Below are 24,600 nucleotides of genomic sequence, written 5' to 3'. Positions count from 1 at the left end.
CTTTGTGGAAGCCAAATGTTTGATCCTACGGAAAGGAGGCGAGTCCACATAATGTAAGCAGATGTTCATATATATATACACACACACACACACACACACACACACACACACACACACACACACACACACACACTTAATAGTAAAATTTGTTGTTTTTCCAAAGAGGTTCTGAACGCTTTCTGAGTTCCTTCCTTTGTCAGTGTCATGAAAACACTGTGACGTTCAGTTTAAACATGATACAAACTTTATTGAAAAAGTTACAAAACTATGTTTAGACAAAAATGATTCACAAAAGTTTTCTTGATATAAAAAGTTTTACAAAAACATTATGTACAAAGTGCTGCTCATCTGGTTTGCAAAACACAGTAAAAAACAAAACCTTAAAAAAAGACAACTTTGGATGAAAGTGACACCAATAACTTACTAACAGACGACTGGAGAGTTTCTGCTGCCTGTAATTCAACAGCTAATGTTCCCAAATCATCCCGAGGAAGCTCAGACAGTAATCACAGAGTGTGGATGGAGAGCAGGGCTCATCCAGACAGTCAACAAACCCTCTTTCTCTCCCTGCGTTCAGCTCGTCGCTGTTTAGTCTCGAGGATAAACAAAAACACAAAGCAACATTTCCTCCAGCTCATTCTCAGACAGCCGAAACCCAGACCTATAGCTGACTTTATTTCATCATCTGTTGACACAGCATCAAGATACCAAGGAGACATTTTAAACTTTCACATCCACCATTAATGTTAATTTCTACTGTGTCTGAAGTTCCTGCCTTCACTTCCTGTTGTCCTTCACATCATCGTCCATCTCCTCCTGGTGTCTCTTTCAGTCTGTACACTTCACTTTCCTTCAGTCACACTTGATACCTTTCATTTACTGTTAATTAATACTGATTCAATGTGTCTGATACTTTGATTTATTAATGGTAAAAAGGAAACAGGTTCTGTAGCACCGTTATAAGAGGATCTGTTGTTTTTAACACCGATGTGCATTCATGAGTGAGTAAATCTGTTCAGGTTAAAATGAAATGTACAAACCTGGCATATTTTGTTTTTGAGATATTTGATATTAGAGAATAGCACATACAGTGAGCAACAGCAGCGACCCACCGTCTGACACCAGCACACCGTGAGGACGGAAACAGAGGGCTCGGCGAGGACGGAGCACCTGACTTTGACATGACCAGCGGACTTCACTACAAGCTGATTGGCTGTTGAAACAGGTGACCTGCTTTCAAACCAGGTGACACCATCAGCCGGCATGAGTCGAGCTCAGACCGGCCAGTTCACACCACTGCTACTTTTCTCTGCAACATTATCGTCTCGTCACGAATTATTGGTCTGGGACAAAAACGTAGAAACAGAGCTGTAATACATTCATCAATCTGTTAGTTGTTGTTTTTATGCTAACTTCCTGTGGCACAGTGGGTATGGTGTGCCCAAAATCTGCTGCAAATCTGCTGGGGGTCTATGGGAATTGACTCGCTCTTGGAGTCAGCCTCAAGTGGTCATTAGAGGAATTGCAGTTTTTGACAATTGAGCAATGGCTTCATTGGCTTCATGGCTGCCACTTGTCTCTGGGTGTGTTAACGTTGACATGAAGTGGTTAATTCCAGTTTTTGTGCTTTGTTTTTCAGTTGCAAGTCCTGTTCATTCATTAAAAACATATGGTAGAGAAATGGGACACCACTGACTGCAGTGATACATTTTCTCCATTTAGTTAATCTCTTAACAAAAGTTGAAGTAAAGAACAACTGCTTTTGTTTATAAAAATCAAAATGAGCACCACTGGTTTTTGGTCCGTCACATCAGAGGACATTCAAACAGACTTTCTCGACCCCTCTTCATTTCTTCCCCACTAAACATTATTTACAATCATGAAATATTTCACCACATAATCCTCAGACATTAATGAGTTCAGTCTTTTCCAGTGTTCAATGAACGGACTTCTTAATAAAGTCCTGAGGGTGAAGCCAGACCCGACCTCTTCTCAGTGTTCCCAGAGTTCCTCTGTGTGTTGCCTGCGGCAGAGGGGGCGTTGGCATCCAGGCCCAGTGAGCGGCGGTATGCTGCAGATAGTCGGTACAGGACGTCAGGCCGAGGACCAGGGTGTGAGTCTGCCTTCTGCGTCATCAGCATCTCAAAGAGCGTGCTGACCTCAGACAGGAGGGCCCCGCCCAGTGGGCCGTCCTTCTCTGGAGATTTACCTGAAGGAGGAAGCAGAGAGGGACGTGTCACTCTGCTGTCATGTCTGAGGTCATTATCAAAATCTATCATTATTTATATAAATAATTTATAATAGTAATTAAATATTTTACCGAAGGTGGAGAAAGACGAGGAGTCCAGGGCGTCCCTCGGCAGGAGTTCGCTGTCAGTGGACGGAGGCCCGTTGGGGACAAATACGTTGTCGTGGTAATCGCTGGTGAGTGGGAGAGAGAGTCGGGCCATCCAGGCCGGGTCATTCACCTCCGAGAAGACGTCATCTGCAGAGAGAGATCAGAGACTGTAAATGATGGGCAACATGACAGCACCCCAAAAGTGAAGCCGAAACACCTCCATCGCTCCCTGGTGGCTGGCTGCAGTACAGATCATAAAGCCCGCCCCCTTCATGTTCTGTGATTTGACGCCATGATTGAAAACTGTTAGCCAATTGGTGTGCTCGCATTCAATGGCGCTGCTCACAATTGTTCAGATGGGTGTTTGGGTGGGAGCTCCACCGTGGAGACCACTACTGGGTGGGGATGCATCATCCATCCTTATATACAGTCTATGAGAGAGATCTATGTTAAGAAGTTTGCAACAAGTCCTCCAACCCCATACGGCTACATATAGGTGGTCAGTTCCTCCCCTCTAATACGACCCACAGGAGCGCTTCCAAATTAGTGACCTGACCAGTGGCAGGAGATCAACACAGAAATGATATATGACTATCAAGGCTCGGACATATTTTCCAGAGTGAATGTCCGCGCCTTCATAGTACAACTGAGGGTCCGTGTCAGCCTCCAGCAGTTAACTGAAAGTCTAAGAGGTTAGTTTAAAGTCCTCCTACTGCCAGCGTCAGGTTAAACTGAAACATGAGCTGCTGAGTCTGCAGTGAATGTCTTTCAGATAGCCAGTTTGAAACTAACTTCACTGTGGTGCAGCGGCTGTAGCTAACCGCAGTGTGTTGGACACTGTGTGGAGCAAGAGATTGGAGCATGTGCAGTCAGTGTGCTGGCTTTGCAGTCTGCACAGTCAAAAATAGGCTGCTAACAAATGTTCACATAGGGATCCATGTGGACCCTCGTAGACATGGGTGGATGACAACATTTACATCGAGCAGACCAAAGTGGACCCTCATGCACACACACAAAAGTGGAATATGCCCTTAAAGGCTGCAGATTAAAACATGATTAACTTTATGAAACTGGAGCAGTTTGGTCAGGGCCCATCATTATCACCATGGCCACTGGAGGTCGCTGCATAACAAACATAAACATTGGTCGTAATAAACTGAAGGTGCAAACAACCCATGATGGTGTTTCAGTGTTTGAAAAGTTTTGAACAGATTGTTGCTCTCCTATCAGCAGAGCCCGTGAAGCTCCTGTGACGTGTTTAGGTATGTTTGGGTTGACAGATTAATTTTCCTGCTCTGATCAACCTCTGCAGGGCAGATCACAGGTTGAGATTAATCTTTTAGTTTCCCTCTAACTGCTGGACGGGAGGCAGGAAGAGAAGGAGGAAATGACAGTGGTTTTATCTGGCTGCTGTCAGCAGGCTCTTCCTGCCATCCATGGCGTCCTGCGCGCTCCGTACGTAGGGCTAAACATCACGTCCACACCGCCATAAAAAAAGCTCCTGGCCTCCAGTCTGACATTCCAGTGAGTGTAAGAGGCGTAAACGCCGGGTGTGTCTGAGTGAAAACACACAAACAGACTCATCCGAGATGATTATACGTCTCACTTCACTTATTCATGTTGTGTAAAACACACCGACTGTCTGCTGCACAGAATGTGAAAGAAAACCCTTGTTCCTCTGATCTTATCCTCATCACTTCCTGTTTACGTTCTGCTCTTCCTCCTGGTGTCTCTTTATCCGCTCATACAACAACATGATTCCCTGTTAGAGCTATTTAAGTTTCATTTGATCTCATTTAATCTAAAAACAATCACAAGCTGCTCAGCATGTCGCTGAATCTGTTCATGCATGTGGAGAATTACTGGAGGACGGTACGGGAGACGAGTGAAACAGCATCACACAGACACCAGTACAGTGGGTTCATTAATATAATTATCTATATAAAAAGTCTCAGTCTCAGTATTTAACAGCTCTGTGTGTGTGTGTGTGGACATGGAGACAGTCTGACCTGCCATAAAGACAGAAATGTGTTTAAATGTCTGCTGCTGTTTTGACACATTTCCAAAATATCAGCAGTGAATTGAAACAGAGATAAAGTTATTTATTTCATTTTATTCTGCAGCTCTAAATGCATTTAAAATGCATTTTAAATAGATTACAGGCATTATTTGAGTACAAGTGTTTTTTTGAGACTTCTATCCATCCATCCATTTTCAACCACCTATCTGAGGCTGGGTCGCGGGGGCAGCAGGGTGAGCAAAGTACTCCAGACATCCCTCTCCCCAGCAACACTTTCCAGCTCCTCCTGGGAGATCCTGAGGCATCCCCAGGCCAGATGAGATATGTAATCCCTCCAGTGTGTTCTGGGTCTGCCCCGGGGCCTCCTACCAGTGGGATGTGCCCAGAACACCTCTAACAGGAGGCGTCCAGGAGGATCCTGATCAGATGTTGAACCACCTCAACTGACCCCTTTCAACGTGAAGGAGCAGCAGCTCTAATCCGAGCTCCCTCCAGATGTCTGAGCTCCTCCCCCTATCTCTAAGGCTGAGCCCAGACACCATTCTGAGGAAATTCATTTTGGCCATTTGTATCCATGACCTCATTCTTTCAGTCACTACCCAGAGCTTATGATCATAGGTGGGGGTTGGGACGTAGATGGACTTCTCTACAACAGTCCAGCACAGCGCCCGTATCACTGCAGATGTCCCACCAAACCACTGATCCATCTCAAGCTCCATTCTACCCTAACATGTGAACGAGACCTCGAGATACTTGAGCTCCTTCACTTAGGACAGTAACTCACTCTTAGTTATTTGAGACTTAATGTGCTTTATTACAGTTAATGGGCCACGGTGCAGCTTTGTGAAATTGACCTTTATAGTCAAGATGGTGGAGACAATAACAAACACAACTGATTTATTCTTCTCATAAGGTGCCCAACTTTGGTGGATCAAAAAATATCAGATATGGAATTAATCTGCAGATACTTCGGTTCATAATAAGACCAAACTTTTCTATGGATGTCATTTTTTTCAGGACATGGCGAAGGCCAAAATATGTCCTGCAGCAGACGATTGAGCTTGTTGTTTTAAGCTGAGATGTACAGTATACAACAGTTTATTTCAAACATAAGTGTATTTGGCGTTTCTTTACTGCAGTGTTGTGTTACTTATCTGCCAACATTCGTATGTTGGTATGTGATATCTCTCTATCTCTGTAGTATCTCAGAGGTTTGGGTCAGGCTCCAGTAGAAGTACTTTACTTGTTGAGTTCTCCATTAATTACAAATAAAAGTACAATTCAACATTTAATTGAATTAAAGTATTGAAGCAAATCCCCAGTGAGAGTGTTAAGTTACTGATAACCAGGTACAAAGATTAATCTGCTCTTAAATCAATAAAAACACTGCATGCTCCTCTCCTGATTTAGTAATGTAAAAGTCATCGTGTCACTGAGCTGAAACAAAGGCCGAATTTAAAGCTCCTAAAAAACAGACTGACTTCAGTCTAAATATAAAATACGTGCACGTACAAAGGAAGCTGAGATTCCAGCCGTCAGATTAATGAAGTGAAGTAAAAGTTCAGACTGATTGTCCTGCTGAGGAGCTGCGGTCTCCTTCATCTAACCACAACCAGATGCACAGGATTAACATACTAACACACACACTCACACACACCCAGTGTGGCACCGAGCGCCCCCACAGTTAAAGCCCTTCCCCCTCTTTCCTCCTTTTGTTTCAGCAGTATTTCAGCACGGATCCTTTAAACACTAAATGCTCTCAGTTACTGAACACATCCAGTTACTGCAGATCCTTCATGATTAAAAAGTCTCGTTCATGTCTGTTTGACCTGTGAATAAAAACTCACCCCTCATTTCATCTGGAGAATCAAATTTGAACTTTTGTTTCAGGCTGGTGTAAATCTGTGATGCATCAATCCACAGTGTGCATCATTAAAGAACAATAAAGCTGATGTCAGTGATCTGATGATGAGGATGAGAGCTGCAGTTACAACTTTATATCAGCTGTCAAGTACTAATACTTTGTTACAATACTTAAGTATTTTTGGGAGTATCTGTACTTGCTTCACTACATTTTCTAAATATTTTGCTCCACTACATTTCTTCTAAGCATGTTTGTTATTTACTACAAAACAGGGAAGGAAGGAAGGAGGGAGGGAGGAAGGGACGGACGGACAAATGAAGGAATGCCATGGCAGGAAAAGCAGATGTTTTTTCTTCAAATCCTTAAAGGTGTGAAAAATACCTCTTTTTTTTCTTCAAGCATAAAGTACGCTCAATTTTTAAAGTGGCATTCATGTTAGAAAGAAATAAACTTCATAATCCTAAAAATTCTGACTGCATGCTTTTTATTACCAGCATTTAGTTGTACTTTTACTGTCAAGTACATTTAAAATCATAGTATTACTTTTGGTACTTAAGCACAGAAAATATCAGATACTTTAAGACTTTTACTCGAGTAATACTAAAATAGGTGACTGTAATTTCTAACCAAGTCATTTTCTGGTAAAATATCTTTCAGGTACTTTATCCACCGCTGTGTTTATGAACCAAAGCTAACAACATGTAGTCTGTCTCTTAAAGTTTTGTGACTTTCCTCCGCTGTGTCTCTCAGCTCCAATCCCACTGGCTCCTACTGAGGACGCACATTTTTGAGATCACAGATTTATGGTTTCTTCAGTAATTCCCTCAAGCAGCAGCTCACTGTAGTTTTAATCAAACAAACAGGAGGAAATAGTGACTTTGTTGGGGACTATTTTCAGCGGTGGATAAAATGTGGTGAGTGTTTTCAGCAGAAGCACGGTGTTTGTGGGATTGAGTCTACAGTGTGTGTGTGTGTGTGTGTGAGCCAAGTATGTGCGACTCCTCTACGATAGGTGGAGATATGCCCTCTTTCAGCTTGTTAGTATTGGACCTTTTTCCTGTTGACCTATTACGTCACAGACCAAACAATGGACAAACAAGTTAGCTACGGTTAGCTAGCAGCTAACTGCTACCATGGTGGACAACTTTACAGCTCTGTACATTTGGTCCGTCCAAAAAGTCACGGCTCTGGATGTAGATTTCTCCATGTTGTTACCGGCTTCTTCTTCTCTTACACATTTAATGCTATTGGACTTCCAGGTCAAAGCCCGGGGCGGAAACTGTGGAGCATGCTCAGAGCGCCTCGGCCAGTTTGGGTCTGATTGACTGTATACATGCAGGAGTCACATGATCTGGGTGTGTTAGTCCCACTGTGAGAAATTAACTTTAGGACCATTTCAGTCACACTAATATGTTTACAGGGATTTTAAAAGTCCAGTTTCAGTCCGATTTAGTTTTAACAACATCGGAGGGAGAGGATACATCATTGCATGTTGAATATCACAAGGTTTGTCCTTTGACTGTTTTACAGGAAAGTTTTCATCTTCAGTTTCTCACAAAAACACGGTAGATAACTTTAAAGAGCCCTCAAATCACTGGGCTACAGTCGACGGAGAGCCGCTGTGATTTCAAACTACAGTAAAAACACATAACTATCATTGTAAACTTATTATGCTAAACAATAAAACACCTGAGAAACACAACCACTGAGCAACACACTCTCAACTTGGTGATATCATCTTCAGACCTGAACAAAGAGACAGCTCAGAGTTTAAAAGATTCATCAGGACAAAAGAAGAAGAAGAGGCAGGTAACAAATATGTGAGAGAAAGGAATGTGTTGCTCTGACGGCTTTATCAAAGCTTCAACACACACACACACACACACACACACACACACACACACACACACACACACACACACACACACACACACACACACACACACACACACTGAGCTGTCACAGCATTGTGGTGCGAGTTACACTGATATTACAGCCTGCAGGGTAAAAGGTGAGTCAAGCACATAACACAACATACTCCCACTCACTCCTTTGTTTCTGTCTCTCCTGTCATAAAGTGCAGCTCGCTCTACCATCACCGGGCTGGTAAACCCCTCCGCTCGCCGCGGGGCTCTGACCACCACAATACCAGGAAGAAACTGTTAACACACTCACACAGTCACACACATCTACTATACACAAACCAAGTGTTGGCCTACATTCTGGAATTCCAGGCTGAACAATGAGCTTTAAGTGTGTTTGATGTTTGGCAGCCAAAAACATTTTAATTATTTAACTATGACCATCATCATCATCTTCATCGACCAATCCACTGGACGCGTATCTCTCTGACTGACTTTAAATGGCTCAGAATGGGGTAAACAAGGTTTGATATAACATGCTAATAACAAAACATGCTATTGACATGACAGTAAAAGTTTAATCCTAAAATGATCATAACACTTGTTACTGAGGCTCCTACTTATGCCCCGCCCACACACACATACTCATTCACTGATGAATTGGTGCTGGTTATTTGTATTATTATCACAAATATATCTTTGTGTTTCATCAATGTCTGAGCTCCATTTCAACGTCACATTTGGCCTCCCCATTGCATCCCCATGTGCACTGCAGTGGGCACAAAGCTAGCATCGTGTCAGCTAACTAAGCTAATCAACACAGCCACACCTAGAAACAAATGCATGATTGGCTGACGCTGCACTGCATCACCGTGAGGTATTTGGGGGAAATTTAAACCATAAAACGTCACATTTGTAGACATAAAAACAACATGTCTCTTAGCAGTTAGGATCGTAGTGAGAGACTCAGACAAGCAGAGCCTGTGGGTGGATGTGGATGTATCCTAACCTGCCTCTGTGTTATTTCCTGCTTTCTTCTTCCTGTTTTCTACACGTGTCAGTGTGTGTCCATTGTAAGTGACCGGTCTGTGTTCTGCAGGGGTCAAAGTTCAGCTGCTTTTGTCTCGACAAATCAAAGACTTTCACCAGGAGGTCGCAGCGAAACTCAAAGTAGTGAGATGGTAAACATAAACACAGTTGAGTCACAAAATCTTGCTAACGTTATTAGCACAAGCCTATGGTATTTTACATTGTATAAATTAGCCTAGCTATTGTCTTCACAATTTATTTTTTGTTATGTATGAAATAAAAGTAAATAATAGCTTCATTTCCACTGAGGGAAATGGTTTCAGCTTACAGAAATAACAGGATGTCTGTGCACATCAGGCTACGGTGTAGGTTAGGACAGTTGGTTGGTTGGTTTGTAGTCGAGCAGTAAACACAAACAAGAAGACGAAGAAGAAAAACCTCACTTGGGTTGGTAGAGAAATTGTGTGTGTGTGTGTGTGTGTGTGCATACCAGGGTGGTTGAGCAGGTGGTTGAGTCCCTCCTCCAGCTGAGGGTCTATGGGTGAGTCTCTTCCTGGTTCCCAGTCCACATCTCCAGCCTCGCTCTCTCCATGTCCGCTGTCTTTGGTGCTCTGCCAATCAGAGCAGTCCTGGCCTCCATACCTGCACACGACACACACAGACACGTACACACAACTGTCAGATTACATCACACATGCACTCACTCCAACAAACATGTCCCAAACACTAAGGACAGGAATAATACTCCAATGAATCCTTCATCAGAAAGTCCACTTCTCTGGGGCGCCCATTAGCGCTTCTAGTAGAGCAGGTTCCAACCCATGGCCCTTTGCTGCAAGTCATGCCCCCTCATTCTCACACTACAGCTGTCCCATCGAGTAAAGGCAAAAAGCCCCTGACAGATATCTTTAACAAAAGAGAATTCGATTCTCAACACTCGTTCACCAGTTTGCTTTGAAACAAACTCAGTGTAAAAGTTCTAATTGGACATTTCTCAACCATATACTGTAACTAGAACACTGACAGACCAAAATTAGACCCAATAAAGTCAACTGTCAGTTAATTTATATATATCCCAGAATCACAAATTAGTTCCAGAGGGATTTACAGATTGTATAACATATGACATTGTCTATCTTTAGACCTTTAATTTATAAAGAAAAAGAAAAAAGTGTTGGTGTAGTAAAATATTTCCTACTTGGTTTGAGACAACTTTTGCAAAATATTGTTTGTGTAAAAGTTTTGATGGAAAACTTTTTGTCTGATGCAAGAAAACACAGACACTGCTTTTAAGTGAAAAATAATTTACAGAAAATGAAAAGAACATTTAAATTCATGCATAAAACATGATGTCAGCTGAATTTTAAAGACCCGCTCCAGTTAGAAGTGTTTTCTTCTGTTTACGTCCTCTGAAATGTCTGACCTACAACCCTCCTTGTCTTACAGTTTTTTTTCACAGAGAAACAAAGAACATAAATGTAGATAAAGAGCAGACAGGAGTCGGTGTATCAGACCAGAGCTTTGGTGGTTTGGTGCAGGGAGATAAAATGGTGATAAAATGCCTGAGGTTTCAGGTGACAAATCCATTGATAACCACTCACACACACACACACACACACACACACACACACACACACACACACACACACACACACACACACACTACACTACACTACACTCTGTAGTATCAGAGTGTGTAGCCACAGGGAGGCTCAGACAGGAAGTGTCAGTCAGATAAAGGTGAGCTCACGGATACGTTAGTCACTCTGAAGCAACCACACAACCTCATTTTATTCCCGTAAAAAAACAAAGATTTAAATCTTATCTGACTGTGAGGTGATGATGTTACTGCATGATTTTATCACGGATGTGTCAAACAACAACTCTCCTGTCAGGATTCACAAAATGATCAGAGCATAAACGTCCGGTGTAGGATTTATGGTGATATAATGGCAAAAAATCAATATAATAAGTATGTTTTTTTTTTTAGTGCATAATCACCTTAAAATAAGACTTGTTGTGTTTTTGTTACCTTAGAATGAGCTGTTTATATCTACAGAAGGAGTGGTCATCATCTATGAAGATCACCATGTTGTACCGCCATGTTTCTACAGTAGCCCAGAGCTGACAAACTAAACACTGACTCTAGATAGGGACATTCGCATTTTCATGTCGGCCACCGTAGTTAGCAAACCCTCCGCGAAACTGCTTTATTCAGTGTTTTTACCAGGTTTAAATCACCTGGTTTGTTTGTTTCTGAGAGGCAGAGACCTTTGTGGATAATTCAGCTCCTGAACAATGAAGACTGAAGGAATTCTAACCAGGAGAAGTTTCAGCTGGTTGCAATCTGCAGTCCTCACTGCTAGACGCCACTAATTCTCCCTAAATCTGACACACTTCATCTTCAAAAAGGAGCTTGGCAGTAAGAAAACACCACTTTAATCCAGGACTTTCAAACCTACGCACATGAGCCTTTTCTGATCTGACATCAGTACGTTCCACAGTCCTCACAGATGATGCTCCGAAGTGATTCATATGACTGTTTGACTGTATCCATGGCACTGTTAGATCAAGAAGAATCTCAAGTGCAAAAAGGTGTGTGGAATGAAACAGTGCCCTGTGTGTATCAAGGTGATGTCAGATCTAATCTCATCGCCACAGTGACGCTGAGGTGGCTGCTTCCTTTCAGAGACTCTGAATCACTCAGATAGAGCTGCTATAACCTGCCTGTGTACACTCACCCACACACACACACTTTAACACACTCCTGGGGGTTATGAGACACTCTTCCTGTGACATTGAGTTTTTGACTTTGTGTCCTGTTTGTGTGTTGCTGCTGTTTCAGTCGCAGCTGGTCAGTGGGTCAGAAACATGAGGAAGACGTTTATCAACTTCAGTCTGTCACCACGTCAACAACAAGCAGGCGCCCCCTCTGAAAGGGTCACAGAGGGGGTAGACATCTGACTAGGCGGTTATAACTGTGGTAATAACCACAGAGAGGAGCGGTTTCACAAAAACAACCTGCAGTGTCCAGGTTCAGGAACAAAAGAAACCATCTGTGAGCTGTTAGAATACATGGCATTCCCCTTTAATGTGTGTGTGTGTGTGTCCTGCTATCAGAGTCGGTGTGGTTTGATCAGAGAGCGCAGCAGTGATCACAGTCTGAAACCTGCAGCCAGCTGGCTCTGAAACAAACCCCTGCTGATGGACTCAGACATGGAGACGAGGAGGAAAGATTCACATCAAGTGTTTTCTTTAGGATTTCAGTCTGTTTTAAAGTCAAAGTGTGTGTGGAGTTTAAAAGACTGTGATTTGTGTCAGTGTCGGTCTATCACCACCTGGAAGAAGATGATACACTGAATAGCTGACGTGCACTGCAATATCAAATCTACTGTAAAACAACATCATGAACTGAAAAACCACAGACAGCACAAACTAAGCTCAGTGTGACCACCTGACATCAGGTTACAGTAAAATTAAATGACTTTCAATAAGTGCCCTGATTTTTTACTCTGCATCTAATGTCTACAAATACGTCTGCATATGTTCTGAAGGCAAAAGGATGAGATTTTGTAGCACATTTTGTAGTCCAAGTGGTGTTTACCAATAATATTTGAGCAGGCTGTAGTTGCTAAGAGGCAACGGAGGTGGAACACATTGGACGAAATGTCCTGCATACCCATCATAATTCTGCACTAAGGGGGAAAAAACGCTCTGGGTTGTTTGTATTTCTTAAAACCAATCACAGTCATCTTGGGCGGTGCTATGCCCAGGTGAGCGCTGGCATTAAAATGGCCATCAAAAGAAAATGCCACATAAAACATTAAAAGACATTTTACGCTGTTGGTCGCTAGCACAGACGTTGTGAAACAAACACTGAACTTTGACCTGGGAACCTGCTGTTTTTTCCCATGTGAAAGCGAAAGTCAATGGAGTTGTTTTAATTAGAATGTAGTGTGCTACAATGTGTAGCATACTATGCTAGTGACGTATGTCGTGTGATGTTACATTATGTAAATATCTTATTAAGCCAAACCATGATGTTTTTTCTAAACCTAACCATGTACCTTGGTTGTTTATTACATACAAATGTATTAGTTTGTAGTTTTATTAGCTTAATTAGCTGGCTACCTAAGTTTCATGGGTCCATGTCATTGGTCCGACATCCCATTAGTCCGACAGTCTGCAGTGCTTAACGGCTCCCGGCGGCATATTTCTGCCTTGATGGTGCGCCGCGACCGCATAGGCGTCATTTAGGTATGACGAGGTATGGCAGCTGCCATACCTTGGAATCGGGACAAAAAAAAAAAAAAAAAGAGGTTCTGTAGTCATCTTACTTGTGAGTGTCCTTCATATTTGTTGCAAGTGATCAGATGTGATATGTTAGATAGTCCGAGGCGCACTGGCTGGTTGTTTTCATTGTATTGCACTTAAATAGGTCAATAATATGCTCATCAGTGAATACGAGTGTTAGTGAATCAAATTGTTCACCAATTCGCTCCTCTGCGAGTTATGAGTTATGTGAGTTATTTGTGTGTTGTAAAAGCATTTTGCTCTGCTGCTGTAGACAGCCTGTCTAAATGATGTCTTGAAGCCTATCTGATTGTATGTGGGGTTTTTTTCTTCATGTCGGCATGTTAAGCTTGTGTTTTCGGTCTCTGGAGACACTATACAGAGAGCTCGCCTATACAGTATTGTACCAAATTGGCCTTCGTTTTACTGTGTTTCATACACCGGACCCCTTGGTTATCTTCTAGAAATGAGCTTTTATTTTGTTTATTTTCTGTGAAGTTAAACACATGACTAATGATAATTAAACGTCCGCTCGCTGTCCGTGGTGCTGAAATATGCGCCAAAATAGGTCTCACCAAGTCGTGCATTACATGCAGACATGAGGTATTATGAATGTGAGAAACAGCTTCATGTCCTTTGAAACAGTTTTCAATAGCATAGTATGTACTTCTGACAGGTCAAAGACCATAGTGAAGTTTTATATAAGTTCATGTTTTTGAAACTCCATCATCAGTAGCTCTGTGACGTCATGTCATATTACCATACCTTAGCTTTTGCTGAAACGACGCCCCTGCACGACCGGCTCTGGGTCAGCTGGGAAAGGCTTGAGGCAAAGCAGGCTCACGGCTTATGTGTTTGTCACTTTCTTTTTCATTTTAACCCACACCATGATCTTTTCCTGACCCTAACCAAGTGGTTTTTGTGCCTAAACTTAACCAGACCTTAACCACAGGGCATCATGATGATTTCGGAACAGACTTTGGAACAATGGGTTTAATATGGTGGGAACAATGGGATGTCGGACCAATGGGCAGTTCCCAGTTTCATTAGGTTTATTAGCTGGCTAACATGACATCAGTTTCATTAGCTTAATTAGCTGGCTACCTAGGTTTTATTAGCTTTATTAGCTGGCTAACATGACTTGAGTTTTATTAGTTTAATTACCTGGCTACCCGAGTTTTATTAGCTTAATTAGCTGGCTACCTAAGTTTTATTAGCTTTATTAGCTGGCTAACATGACTTGAGTTTTATTAGTTTTATTACCTGGCTACCCGAGTTTTATTAGCTTTATTAGCTGGCTAATATGACGTCAGTCTTATTAGCTTTTAGCTGGCTATCTGATTTTTATTAGCTCTATTAACTGTCTGACATGACTTGATTTTTATTAGCTTTCTGGGTTTCTTAGGTTAGTTCTACTAGGTAGCTAACATGACTTATTATTATTCGCTTTATTAGCTGCTACTTGAGTCTGCTTTATTAGCTGGCTAATGTTACTTGAGTTTTATTAGCCTCATTAGCTGGCTAACATTACGTGACTCTTATTGGCTTTATTAGCTGGCTACACTGTTGCCAACTCCTCAGTAAGAAAAGTAGCTATTGGCTGTCCTAAAAGTCACTAGAAGTCGCTAAATGATGTCATCGCCTAATTTGCATAATTGTCCATATGCATGTAATTGTAATGGCTGCTGTAGGAGAGAGGAATAACGTCGTGGGAGAGACAAAAACTGAGTAAAAAAACACCCTGAATATGTTTAGAACTACAAATGAACCTTCTTTCAGTGATTTATATTAGACAAAGACAATTTTACATTTACATCCCGCCCTGACTGTAAACCCGGTCGGGATCAGCCAGCGGCGGTTCCGCGCACGCCGATTCATTTGCAGTCTAGACGTGGAGGGGTTAACATCTCCTGCTCTGACTGCTGCTGGGAGGGAGGACTGGGCCGTCTGAGTGCTTTGAGGCGAGACAGGAGCCCACGGCAGCATCCGCTGCTTGTTGAGAAGAATAAGAATGATACGTGCTCTCACAACAGAGTCTCCAGAAGTCTTCAGTAACATCAGAAAAAGTCGCTAGATTTGTCGCTAGTCGCCTTTTTGAAAAAGAGTCGCTAGAGGGGTCTGAAAAGTTGCTAAATATAGCGACAAAGTTGCTAAGTTGGCAACACTGGCTGGCTAACGTTACTTGAGTTTTATTAGCCTCATCAGCCAGCTAACATTACGTGACTCTATTAGACTGATTAGCTGCTACTTGAGTTTCAGTAGCATTATTAGCTAACTTGAGCAGCAGTGAAGAAACTAACTGGTCCTACACGTGGTCTCTCAACTTCAGCTCTACTCTCACAACTCAAGTTGTTAATCAGACTGTAAACAACTGCGGTGCACAGGAGAGGAAGTCTTGGCTCAAACATCTGCTGGCTACACTTTAGCCTCTGAATTATTGACCTTAGAGGCTGAATCATTGTCAGACTGATAGCCGTTCAGAGACTGACTTTACCTAAACTTTATACAAATAGCCCAGAGTTTGTGACAACATGTTGCCCTAAGATGAGACACATTAACCCCAAAAAATACAGATCTTGTTTATTTAGTGAAGAATCGACCTGTTTTAGCCCATAAACTTTTTATACAGTTACATGTGTAACATCGCCATAACTTTTCATATTAAAGAACTACACACTTCAGTTCCAATAAACTCACGTGGGTAGATGCTGTAATGTCAGTTTTAGGGTTTATAAATGAAAAACAACAACAATAATGTAAAAGCCGTTCAGGACAGACAGAGACGTGAAACCATAAATCAAATGTGAAGGTTTTTCATTACCCACAGAGGGGGCAGTTTGGTTTGACTTTGTTGTGGTTTTGTTGTGTCTACACTTAAGAGGAGGAGGATGGAGGATGAAGGACGGAGGAGGATGGCGGGATATATTGAGGACAGGGATTAAGAGGAGGAGGAGGAGGATTTCGACTGACCTGCCATTGCGATGGGAGTATTTGTTCCCTCTGAAGTTGGGCCTGGGCTGCAGCTGACCCTGCCGGAGGAGGGAGAGGAGCTGGGAGATCTGCTGCAGGGAGGAAGAGGAGGGATGAAGAAGTTAGAATAATGAATTTAAATATTTGTTTCCTTCCACCTTCTTCACAATGACACCCGTAGGTAAACTGACAACAAGTCTTAAATAAGTCTTAAACTTTGGGTTTCAAGTGCCAAACAAATCATAATGCACTCTAATATTTAGCCTTGACTTACCGTTTTTTTATGCAACTTTATTACGGGAGATAAGGGGAAATAATGGATTGGTGACACACTTTTTAATAACATACTTTTAAATGTTTGGGTTGGGGGCAGAAAATATCAAGTATTTAAGACAAAAGGCTCAAGTCATGAGTCATTGGTGTTTTTAAAGTCAAGGTTGAGTTACTAGTCTTGTTTGATTTTGTCAAGTCAAGTCTAAAGCCATAAAATCTGTGACTCAAATCTGACTCGAGTCCAAGTCATGTTTCTGACTGTGTTAATGTGATCAGTGAGTGTGTTGGTGTATGAACAGTGTGTGACGCTCAGGTAGAGAGTGAATAAACATTTTCTTTTTGTTTCGAACAGTGTGAGAACGGAGCTCCTGCGTCCGTCTCACTGCTCACAGCTTTCTGCTGACAGCTCTGTTATACAGCGGATACACACTGCACACCAGGGAGGAAACACACACATACACACACACACACACCGGGGAAAGTAAGCATATGCATGTGTGTGTGTGCTCGCACACTAATATATGTCTTTGTTTTAGCCATGACATTTGTGTGTTTTTGCACGTGCATGCTGCAGCAGCGACAGGAAATGGCCTCTACGTAAAAGCCTATTCTTCTCTGGCTGGCTTCCTTCGAGGATGGATCTGAAATATGGATGAGTGGAGGAGGGGTGTGTGTGTGTGTGTGTGTGTGTGTGTGTGTGTGCGCGCAGAGGTGGAGGTGAACAATAAATCCCCTCCTCCCAGACATCCAGCAGGCCTCTTCCTCTGCGACCTCGAGGGAGGAGAGAACGTCTGAGGCATGAGGGTTGCCAACTGGGCCAAGCGGGAGGGTAAAGGAGAGGAGCATGCTGGGTAAAAAAGAAAAAGGCCTCTTCCTTTCTCTGATGGGATTCACGTGAGGATGTTGGACCTGGCCGAGCTCTTTGTTCTCTGTCTGCTGGGCGTTGGCACCAACTTCTGCCCTCTGTGACGCCAGTCTGTGTTTTAACCAGCGAAGCATTTCTACAGTTTAAAACTGGACACCAGGACGATGTTCTGACTCTCTGATTGTAAAAATGTATCTGCATGTTCCTTATTAAATATTAAATGGCAGGTATAAAGTGCTGAGTGGGTTCTTTTCCTCTTACAACAGCAGCCAGCCGTGGCTCCGTCTCATAAACCCACAGAAAGTTTATAAAGACATCAAACACTGAATTTTAGTGAAATGACATCTGATCCTCTAAATTCAATTTTTATGATGAATTTCTTATAATCAGAGGAAACTTTGATCCTGCTGCAGTATTTATTTGAGTCACTGAAGAGGACACTTCACATGACCAAAATATGTCAGTAACTTCAGTCTGATTTTGTCCACATTCCTTTAAACACTAAGCTGAGATGAACGAGTCACATGTAACATTTTTTTTGTAACTTTTCCAATTTGATTTACTAAACATGGAGAAGTAGAATTAAGTTTTTATGCACCACATATCTCTGAGTTCTTTTAAATAAAGGCCGAAGACTTTTTTTGTTTGCTGCTGCCTTTAATGTGATCAAATATTTGTTTATTTATTCTTGTACTTCATATTTGGCTTGTCTTTATTTACTATTCTCTTGCTCCATAATACCTGTTTCAAATCGCTTTTAAATGTCATTTCATAATGTGTTTCTTTTGCACTTTGTCTTGATGCTCTTAAAGTTTTACATAAAGTTTTACACTTTGGACTGCCTTGTTGTTAAGATGTGTTTGGTCTTCAACAGGGGGTCCATAGAGTTACTGCAGGGGGGGCCGCCAAATTATTGTTTGGGAATTTAAGTTTTTTATTTTTCAAAAATTAAAATGTGTCTGTAAATACTCATATAATACACATTATTTGTGAAAATAAATTGGCCTATTCATACAAGAAGCATTTAATTTACAGTACATTATTGATAAGGTAACTGTTTCCTATGAATTCTTGTGCATTCATGTGAGCTAGCTCTGCCCATTAACCCCCAATATGCCCCAATATGGTAAGTACACATTTTTGTTTATTGGCCTTAAACTAATTAGTTAAATCAGTTTTATAAATTTTAGTCAAATTATCTAAAAACTAAACTAAAAAAAATGTTGACTTAAACAATTCTGTCAAGCTCATGAGGGAAGAGTTTTTGTGTCAAGTGAACATAAAGTTTTTAGCATTTGTGTAGACTTTACATTAAAATTTGGTGTCATGGACTGATTGAGGTTTACAGTGTGCACTGACTGAACCTTTTACTGCAAACACAGCAGTTTTCTAAACCTCAGTATGGTTTCATCAGTGTGTGTCAGGCCGTGCTTTATCGGATGACAGAGGTTTTAATGATGTTCACTGTGAGAGTGTGATATTGACCTGTGGTGTGAGTGTGAGTGGTGCTTCATACTGAATGTGGATTCACTCCTGAATGATCCTTGATCTGAAGAAGTTACTGAACCATCACAGCTGAAATAGTTCCCAGTAAATGTTCCTTCTTGTTTGCTGAAACTACAGTGACCAGCTTTTTATTAAAGGTGACACTTTACAGTTTAGGTCTTTTCATGTGATTTAGTGACAAAAAGAAAAATACAGAAAAAGTATCTCAGACTCTTCCTCAGTATCTGTGACTCTTCCTCTGTATCTCTGACTCTTCCTCAGTATCTGTGACTCTTCCTCAGTATCCTGCTCTGAACTCTGAGCTGCTGTTTTTAGCTGTATTTCTTCCCTCTGCAGCAGCTCAGCTCGCTGACACTGATTTTTGGGTCATTTGTAAGTGACAGAGCAGCGTGTCAGAGTGGTGTTATCTTACACTACAAACACATCACCGCTTACTTTAGCTGGCCTCACCCCCCTTCACCTCCTCAGACCCCCCCACGTCCTCCTCTCCTGGTTCCAATTTGAATCTGATATGTGATATTCAGTAAAAAGGACTGTCAGGGCTTCTCGGGGGGGATTTCTGTCTGTGACACATGAACACCTGAATAAACTCACTGCTTTCTGGCTTCACAGTGATCCATCCCCCCCCCCCCGCCCCCTACACACACACACACAAACCTCCTCTTTACTCCAGCCTTCAGGCTGTCTGAGTAAGTCATCATATAGGAGGCTGAAAAAGCAGAGAGGCTGCTGGGAAAGTGTAATGGAAGCTGGTCTGTGGGGGGACGTCTGTTCAGATTAATCTCAGAGACTGCAGGGAGACTTAATTACTCCAGCAGTAACTGTAAGCACATGTTGAAATAAATGCGATCACACGTTTTAAATGGAAGTCAGTGACATTTAAATGAGAGCAGCAGCAGAGGAGCATTAACCATAATGTTCCAGCTGTTGTGGAGAATGTATAGAAAGATGTTTAGTTAAATCATTAATGAAATGTATATAGAAGAAGCCTAAAAGAAAAAATAATTGGAAGCATGAATTTTAGTCCTATGATGTAATGTTTGATTTATTTTAAAGGGATAGTTCAGATTTTTAGGAGTGGAGTTGTATGAGGTACTTATCTACTGTATGTGATAGGCTGTCTATAGATATCAGTCGGCACACCCCCAGTTTGGAGAAGTGGGCAGGAGTCTGACATGGAAGTTAAACAATCTACTGCTGTGAATGGGGGCCGCAGCAAAACATTGTTGTCTCCTTTGGTCTGAATCAGGGACGCATGTTGTTCCAAAGTTGTATAATTGCAGAGAGTTGGATCGTGTTCTCACGGCAGCATTTACAAGAGGACCAGATCAAATGCCTTGTGTGAGAAAGCTGCTCTTGATTGGTCAGAATTTCCATGTGGGAAAAATCCAGGAAATAAAGCAAACGTTGAAGAAGAGTACACTTGCAAGATAAATGTGACACTTTCTAATGTCACAATGGAGGGACAACTACGCAGGTTGATTTTAGCGCTGCTCATCGTGGACTATATTGCTTGCAATTTGTTTATTGTCCTTTTCCTTTTTGTGATCAGTTGTTTAGTGTTTATATTACAGGCGGTAAAGACAGTGTTGCCGTCACAAATGTGGCACAATACAAGAAAAAATCGGACATTTCCCTGGTTCCCTTTCCCCCAATCCCCTAAACCCTGACGAGGAGAGACCAAAGTACCGGAGATGCAAATACTAGTAGCTTAGTTAAGTAAGGCAGATATTGACTAACAATTATAATTGTCATCATAATTATTAATTGCAGTACACTGCTTAGCTTCCATATCGGACTCCTGCCTCCTGTGTGATACTGTACACCATACAACCCCACTTCAAAAAATCTGATCTCTTTCAGTTATTTAACATGTGACATTCACATACGAGCCAAGAAACCAAGACAAACCATTGCAATTCACTGACAGGTACCACAGAGGAAGAATCAGTGAGAAAAGGCAGCTCACCTGCACTTCTGGGGAAGCTGAGGAAAGCTCGATGGAGTCTCCAAACGCAGCCATGGACAGTCGAACCAGGTTTCGAAGCATCTGCCGATGTTCTGCATCGGGCCCCGCTCGTCCCTCCGAGGTCCTCGGCCTCCTGAGAGTCGCCTGGGATGATGAACTCAACCGTTCCGCCTCCTCCCCTCCAACGTGAGCCTGACGCTTCAAGGTGCTCGAATGTGAGACTGAAGAGGATGACGAAGGGTTTCTTGCTTTCCGAAGACTTCTGTATGAGCTGGCAGGCGTCAGAGGCAAAGTGCCATCAAGTTCGATATTCCCAGGTTTCCGTAGCGTCTTGCTGTGGTGGGTGGCAGGTTGATCCCCTTCAGGGTAGCCTTGGGAATGGAAGCTTGTGTTCATGACTGATGGCGTTAAGGTATACTGCCTGTCAGTTTGTGCATCGTCTGACACCATTGGAGGAGGAGCCAGTGGTTGGGCTTCACTATCATCCTCAAGAGGCTCCTCCTTTCGCCCTCTGATGACAGGAATTAGCTGGATGTCAGACTTCCTGATGTTCTTCTGTGGGCGCCTCGGGTGGCGAGTGTACGTCGACTCAGCCTGTCTGCAGTTGTACGCCCGGCTGTCCCGTTTCTCTGGGCGGCAGAACGTTGTTACCAAAGCGATGGCCAACAGGAGCAGCAGGCAGGTGGCACCCAGGCAGATCGCCATCATCATGGTGAAGCTGAGCTGTCCGCGGGTGCCAGGTGAAGAGTTCTTCAGGTGGTCCCTGAGATTGATGAAAGTCACCTCCAGAGTGGCCTTGGTGCTCAGGCTGGGAGTGCCCATGTCGGACACAGCGATGTTCACCTTAAAAGTTTTCCCAATGAGCTCGGTGGCATTGGTGGTGTTAACAAACAGCTGGCCTGTCATCTGATCCAACCAGAACAGCCCATCAGGGTTTCCATCTGTGATGAGGTAGCTGAGCTGTCCGTTCAGCCCCGAGTCTGGGTCCTCTGCCTTTATGGTGGATGCAAGGAATCCAACAAGTCCCTCTCTGACCAAGTGATTGATGGGCGAAGGGGTGGAGTCCTCTTCTATATCATTCCCCAGCTCCGTCACAATCTCCCCCTTGTCTGTGTTGACAGGTACACTGAGAGAAGCCACACCTTTTCTGGGCTTTGGCTCCTTGATGACAGGGTAGTTGTCGTTCACATCCTGGATGTCTATTTGCACGGAGGCCGTGCTGGTGAGAGGCGGATGACCCTGGTCAACTGCCTCCACCGTGAAAGAGTAGGAGCGGGATTCCTCGTAGTCTAGAGGACGCTGGACGCTGATGACTCCACTGGTCGGATTGATGGAAAAAGATTCGGTGTCAGTTTCCACTTCATTGGGGTTGCGTATGAAGTAGGACACTCTCCCGCTGAACTCCAGGTCAACATCGTGGGCTTCAACTTTGAGGGCATGGAGGCCTGCCACATTATTTTCCTTGACGGAGGCCTTGTAGAGGGAGGTGGAGAACACCGGGGCATTGTCATTCTCATCCAGAACATGGACAGGCAGGTGTTTAACACAAGACAGCGGAGGATCTCCGTAATCCTGAGCGAGCAGCGTGATGTTATACTGCATGACCTTCTCTCGATCCAGGCTGCCATCTGTAACAATCATGTAATTGTCACCGTGGATGCGTTTAAGGCGGAAAGGGCCTGATTCTTCCTGAATGAGCGCCCTCACTTTGCCATTTTCTCCTGAATCGGCATCAGAGACCATCACCAGAGCCAGGAAGGTGTCCAGAGGTGCTCCTTCCAGCACAGTGGCCACAGGTGAGTTGGGTGGAGTCCAGGTCATGTGTATCCTCGGGGCGTTGTCGTTTACATCTTGAAGCTTCACGTGCAGTTTGCAGTGTGTGGGGATGGCGTTGGGCCCGCGGTCACGGGCCTGGATGATGACTTCATAAGAGGGCTGGGCCTCGTAGTCCAGAGGAGCTTTGAGACTCACAGCTCCACTTTGTGGGTCCACATAGAAAAGTCTCTGTACCTCTGGGCGGGTATGCTTACTGAGTGAATACTCCACCTCTCCATTGGCCCCCTGGTCCGGGTCAGTGGCCTTGAGGTTGATGATGGTTGTCCCTCGGGCTGTGTCCTCAGATAGCTCCACAGTAGGGGTGCTGTCCTCAAACACTGGGCTGTTATCATTTGAGTCCTGAATATTAACACGCACTAACGTGCTCCCAGACCTGGGTGGGTTCCCTTTATCCCATGCCACCAGGGTAAGGTCAAACGTGTCCTGAACCTCCCTGTCCAGCTCTTTGATCACCACCAGCTCTGCCTGTTTGGTCCCACCTGGTGCGACTGTCACGTCCAGAGCAAAATGTTGGTTGACGGACAGCGAGTAGGTTTGAAGGCTGTTTGGCCCTGCGTCAGGATCCACCGCCCGGTCCAAAGGGATCCGCATCCTGAGGCTGGCTGTCTCTGAGATCTCCACTTCCTGCAGCGTGCTGGGGAAGCTGGGACTGTGGTCGTTCAGGTCCATCACCTCCACGCGAACTCGCAGGCAGTTCACAGCTCCACTTTTCCTGTAGAGGACGCTGAAGGCCAGCTCGCACAGGTCTGACCCACGGCACAACTCCTCCCTGTCCAGCCGGCCCTGGGTGGAGACGACCCCGTCTCGAGTGCTGACGGAGAAGGGAAGGGCTTTCCCATGCTCCACCACCTGGAAATCCTCCAGGAGGCCGCTTTCATCCCTCTGCCGGAGGTCATCGACCAGCTGTCCGACCCGGGTTCCCGTTGGCTGCTCCTCCCAAACCCGGTACTGGATAGTTATCGATGACGGCTCGGTGGAGCGAGCGTCAGAGCAGAGACTCAGAACCAGAAGCAGAGCCAGAAGCATCATGACGTGAAGTAACAAAAATCTCTAATGGCTAAACGCACATTTCTAAAAATCTTCCTGTGAAGAGTTTAAAATTTAAAATGACTTTGAAACTGTTTTCTTTTGAAGTAGATGAGAAAAATATCCTGTTTATCTACAACGAGCATTATATAAGATAAAGATCAAATCCATTTTTTCTTCACAATAATCCTCAGTTTCTTCTCGTAAAAACAAAAAACCACAAGAAGAAAACGGAATACCTAGAAAAACTGAAGCTCCAGCCTGGTCAGGAGACACTTTTAGAAAGCTATCATTAAGATATCATCCTGTCTCCGTCCACACTCTCTGCCTGCTGGTGTTACTCACTCATACAGCTGCTGGCCTCCAGCCTCTCACTTCATCCTCCTCTACTCAGCAAAGTTTTGCTCCGACTGAGAAAGTTTGGATGTGGGTTTCCACATGCAAGCGGAGCCGTGGCCAATCCAAGGGGAGGAGGAGGGTCATATGCAAATGTATCCAGACTCAACACAAAGAAAAGCCCTCGTGCCCTGAGGAAACCACAACTCTGGAGTGCTTTTAAAGAAACACGATACCGCCTCTCGGTCACTTAAAGCCTTCAGTCTGCATAAACTCATCACAGCCTGCAGTGTGGGCCCTTAAATCATCTGGAAAATCTGTGTTTTGTTAACTCTCAGTGGGGCTTAAGCCCACAGCAGCACATATTTGTACTTCATCACAGTGACGTACGATGTGAGATATCTGAGCTCTTA

At 43.5% G+C, this 24,600-nt stretch overlaps 1 protein-coding gene across 2 annotated transcripts; it reads right to left on the bottom strand.

Moving 5' to 3' along the window:
- Nucleotides 1–226: 226 nt before the first annotated feature.
- Nucleotides 227–23,985, bottom strand: pcdh12 (protocadherin 12). 2 transcript variants are annotated; one of them, XM_033633731.2, is made up of 5 exons: nucleotides 20,990–23,985; nucleotides 16,377–16,468; nucleotides 9,604–9,755; nucleotides 2,321–2,485; nucleotides 227–2,209 (listed from the first exon to the last, which is right to left on the bottom strand). In XM_033633731.2, the coding sequence occupies exons 1-5, from the start codon at nucleotides 23,852–23,854 to the stop codon at nucleotides 1,953–1,955; spliced, it is 3,531 nt and encodes a 1,176-aa protein (XP_033489622.2). In that variant the 5' UTR covers nucleotides 23,855–23,985; the 3' UTR covers nucleotides 227–1,952. The 2 variants fall into 2 exon arrangements, with proteins under 2 accessions (XP_033489622.2, XP_033489623.2); XM_033633732.2 differs by having other exon boundaries at nucleotides 1,816–2,209; nucleotides 16,377–16,465.
- Between the last annotated feature and the right edge of the window lie 615 nt (nucleotides 23,986–24,600).

Source organism: Epinephelus lanceolatus, chromosome 7 (genome assembly GCF_041903045.1).
Source record: "Epinephelus lanceolatus isolate andai-2023 chromosome 7, ASM4190304v1, whole genome shotgun sequence".
Taxonomy (NCBI): Eukaryota; Metazoa; Chordata; class Actinopteri; order Perciformes; family Serranidae; genus Epinephelus; species Epinephelus lanceolatus.
This window is presented reverse-complemented; position numbering and strand designations above follow the sequence as displayed.

Excerpts from the sequence above, each read along its gene's own strand:
- pcdh12 (XM_033633731.2), bottom strand. The coding sequence starts at position 23,854 with ATGATGCTTCTGGCTCTGCTTCTGGTTCTGAGTCTCTGCTCTGACGCT. Across the intron at positions 9,756-16,376 it reads TACTCCCATCGCAATGGCAG|GTATGGAGGCCAGGACTGCT; the intron begins GTCAGTCGAAAT and ends TGTCGTGTGCAG. Across the intron at positions 2,486-9,603 it reads CCACCTGCTCAACCACCCTG|ATGACGTCTTCTCGGAGGTG; the intron begins GTATGCACACAC and ends CTCTCTCTGCAG.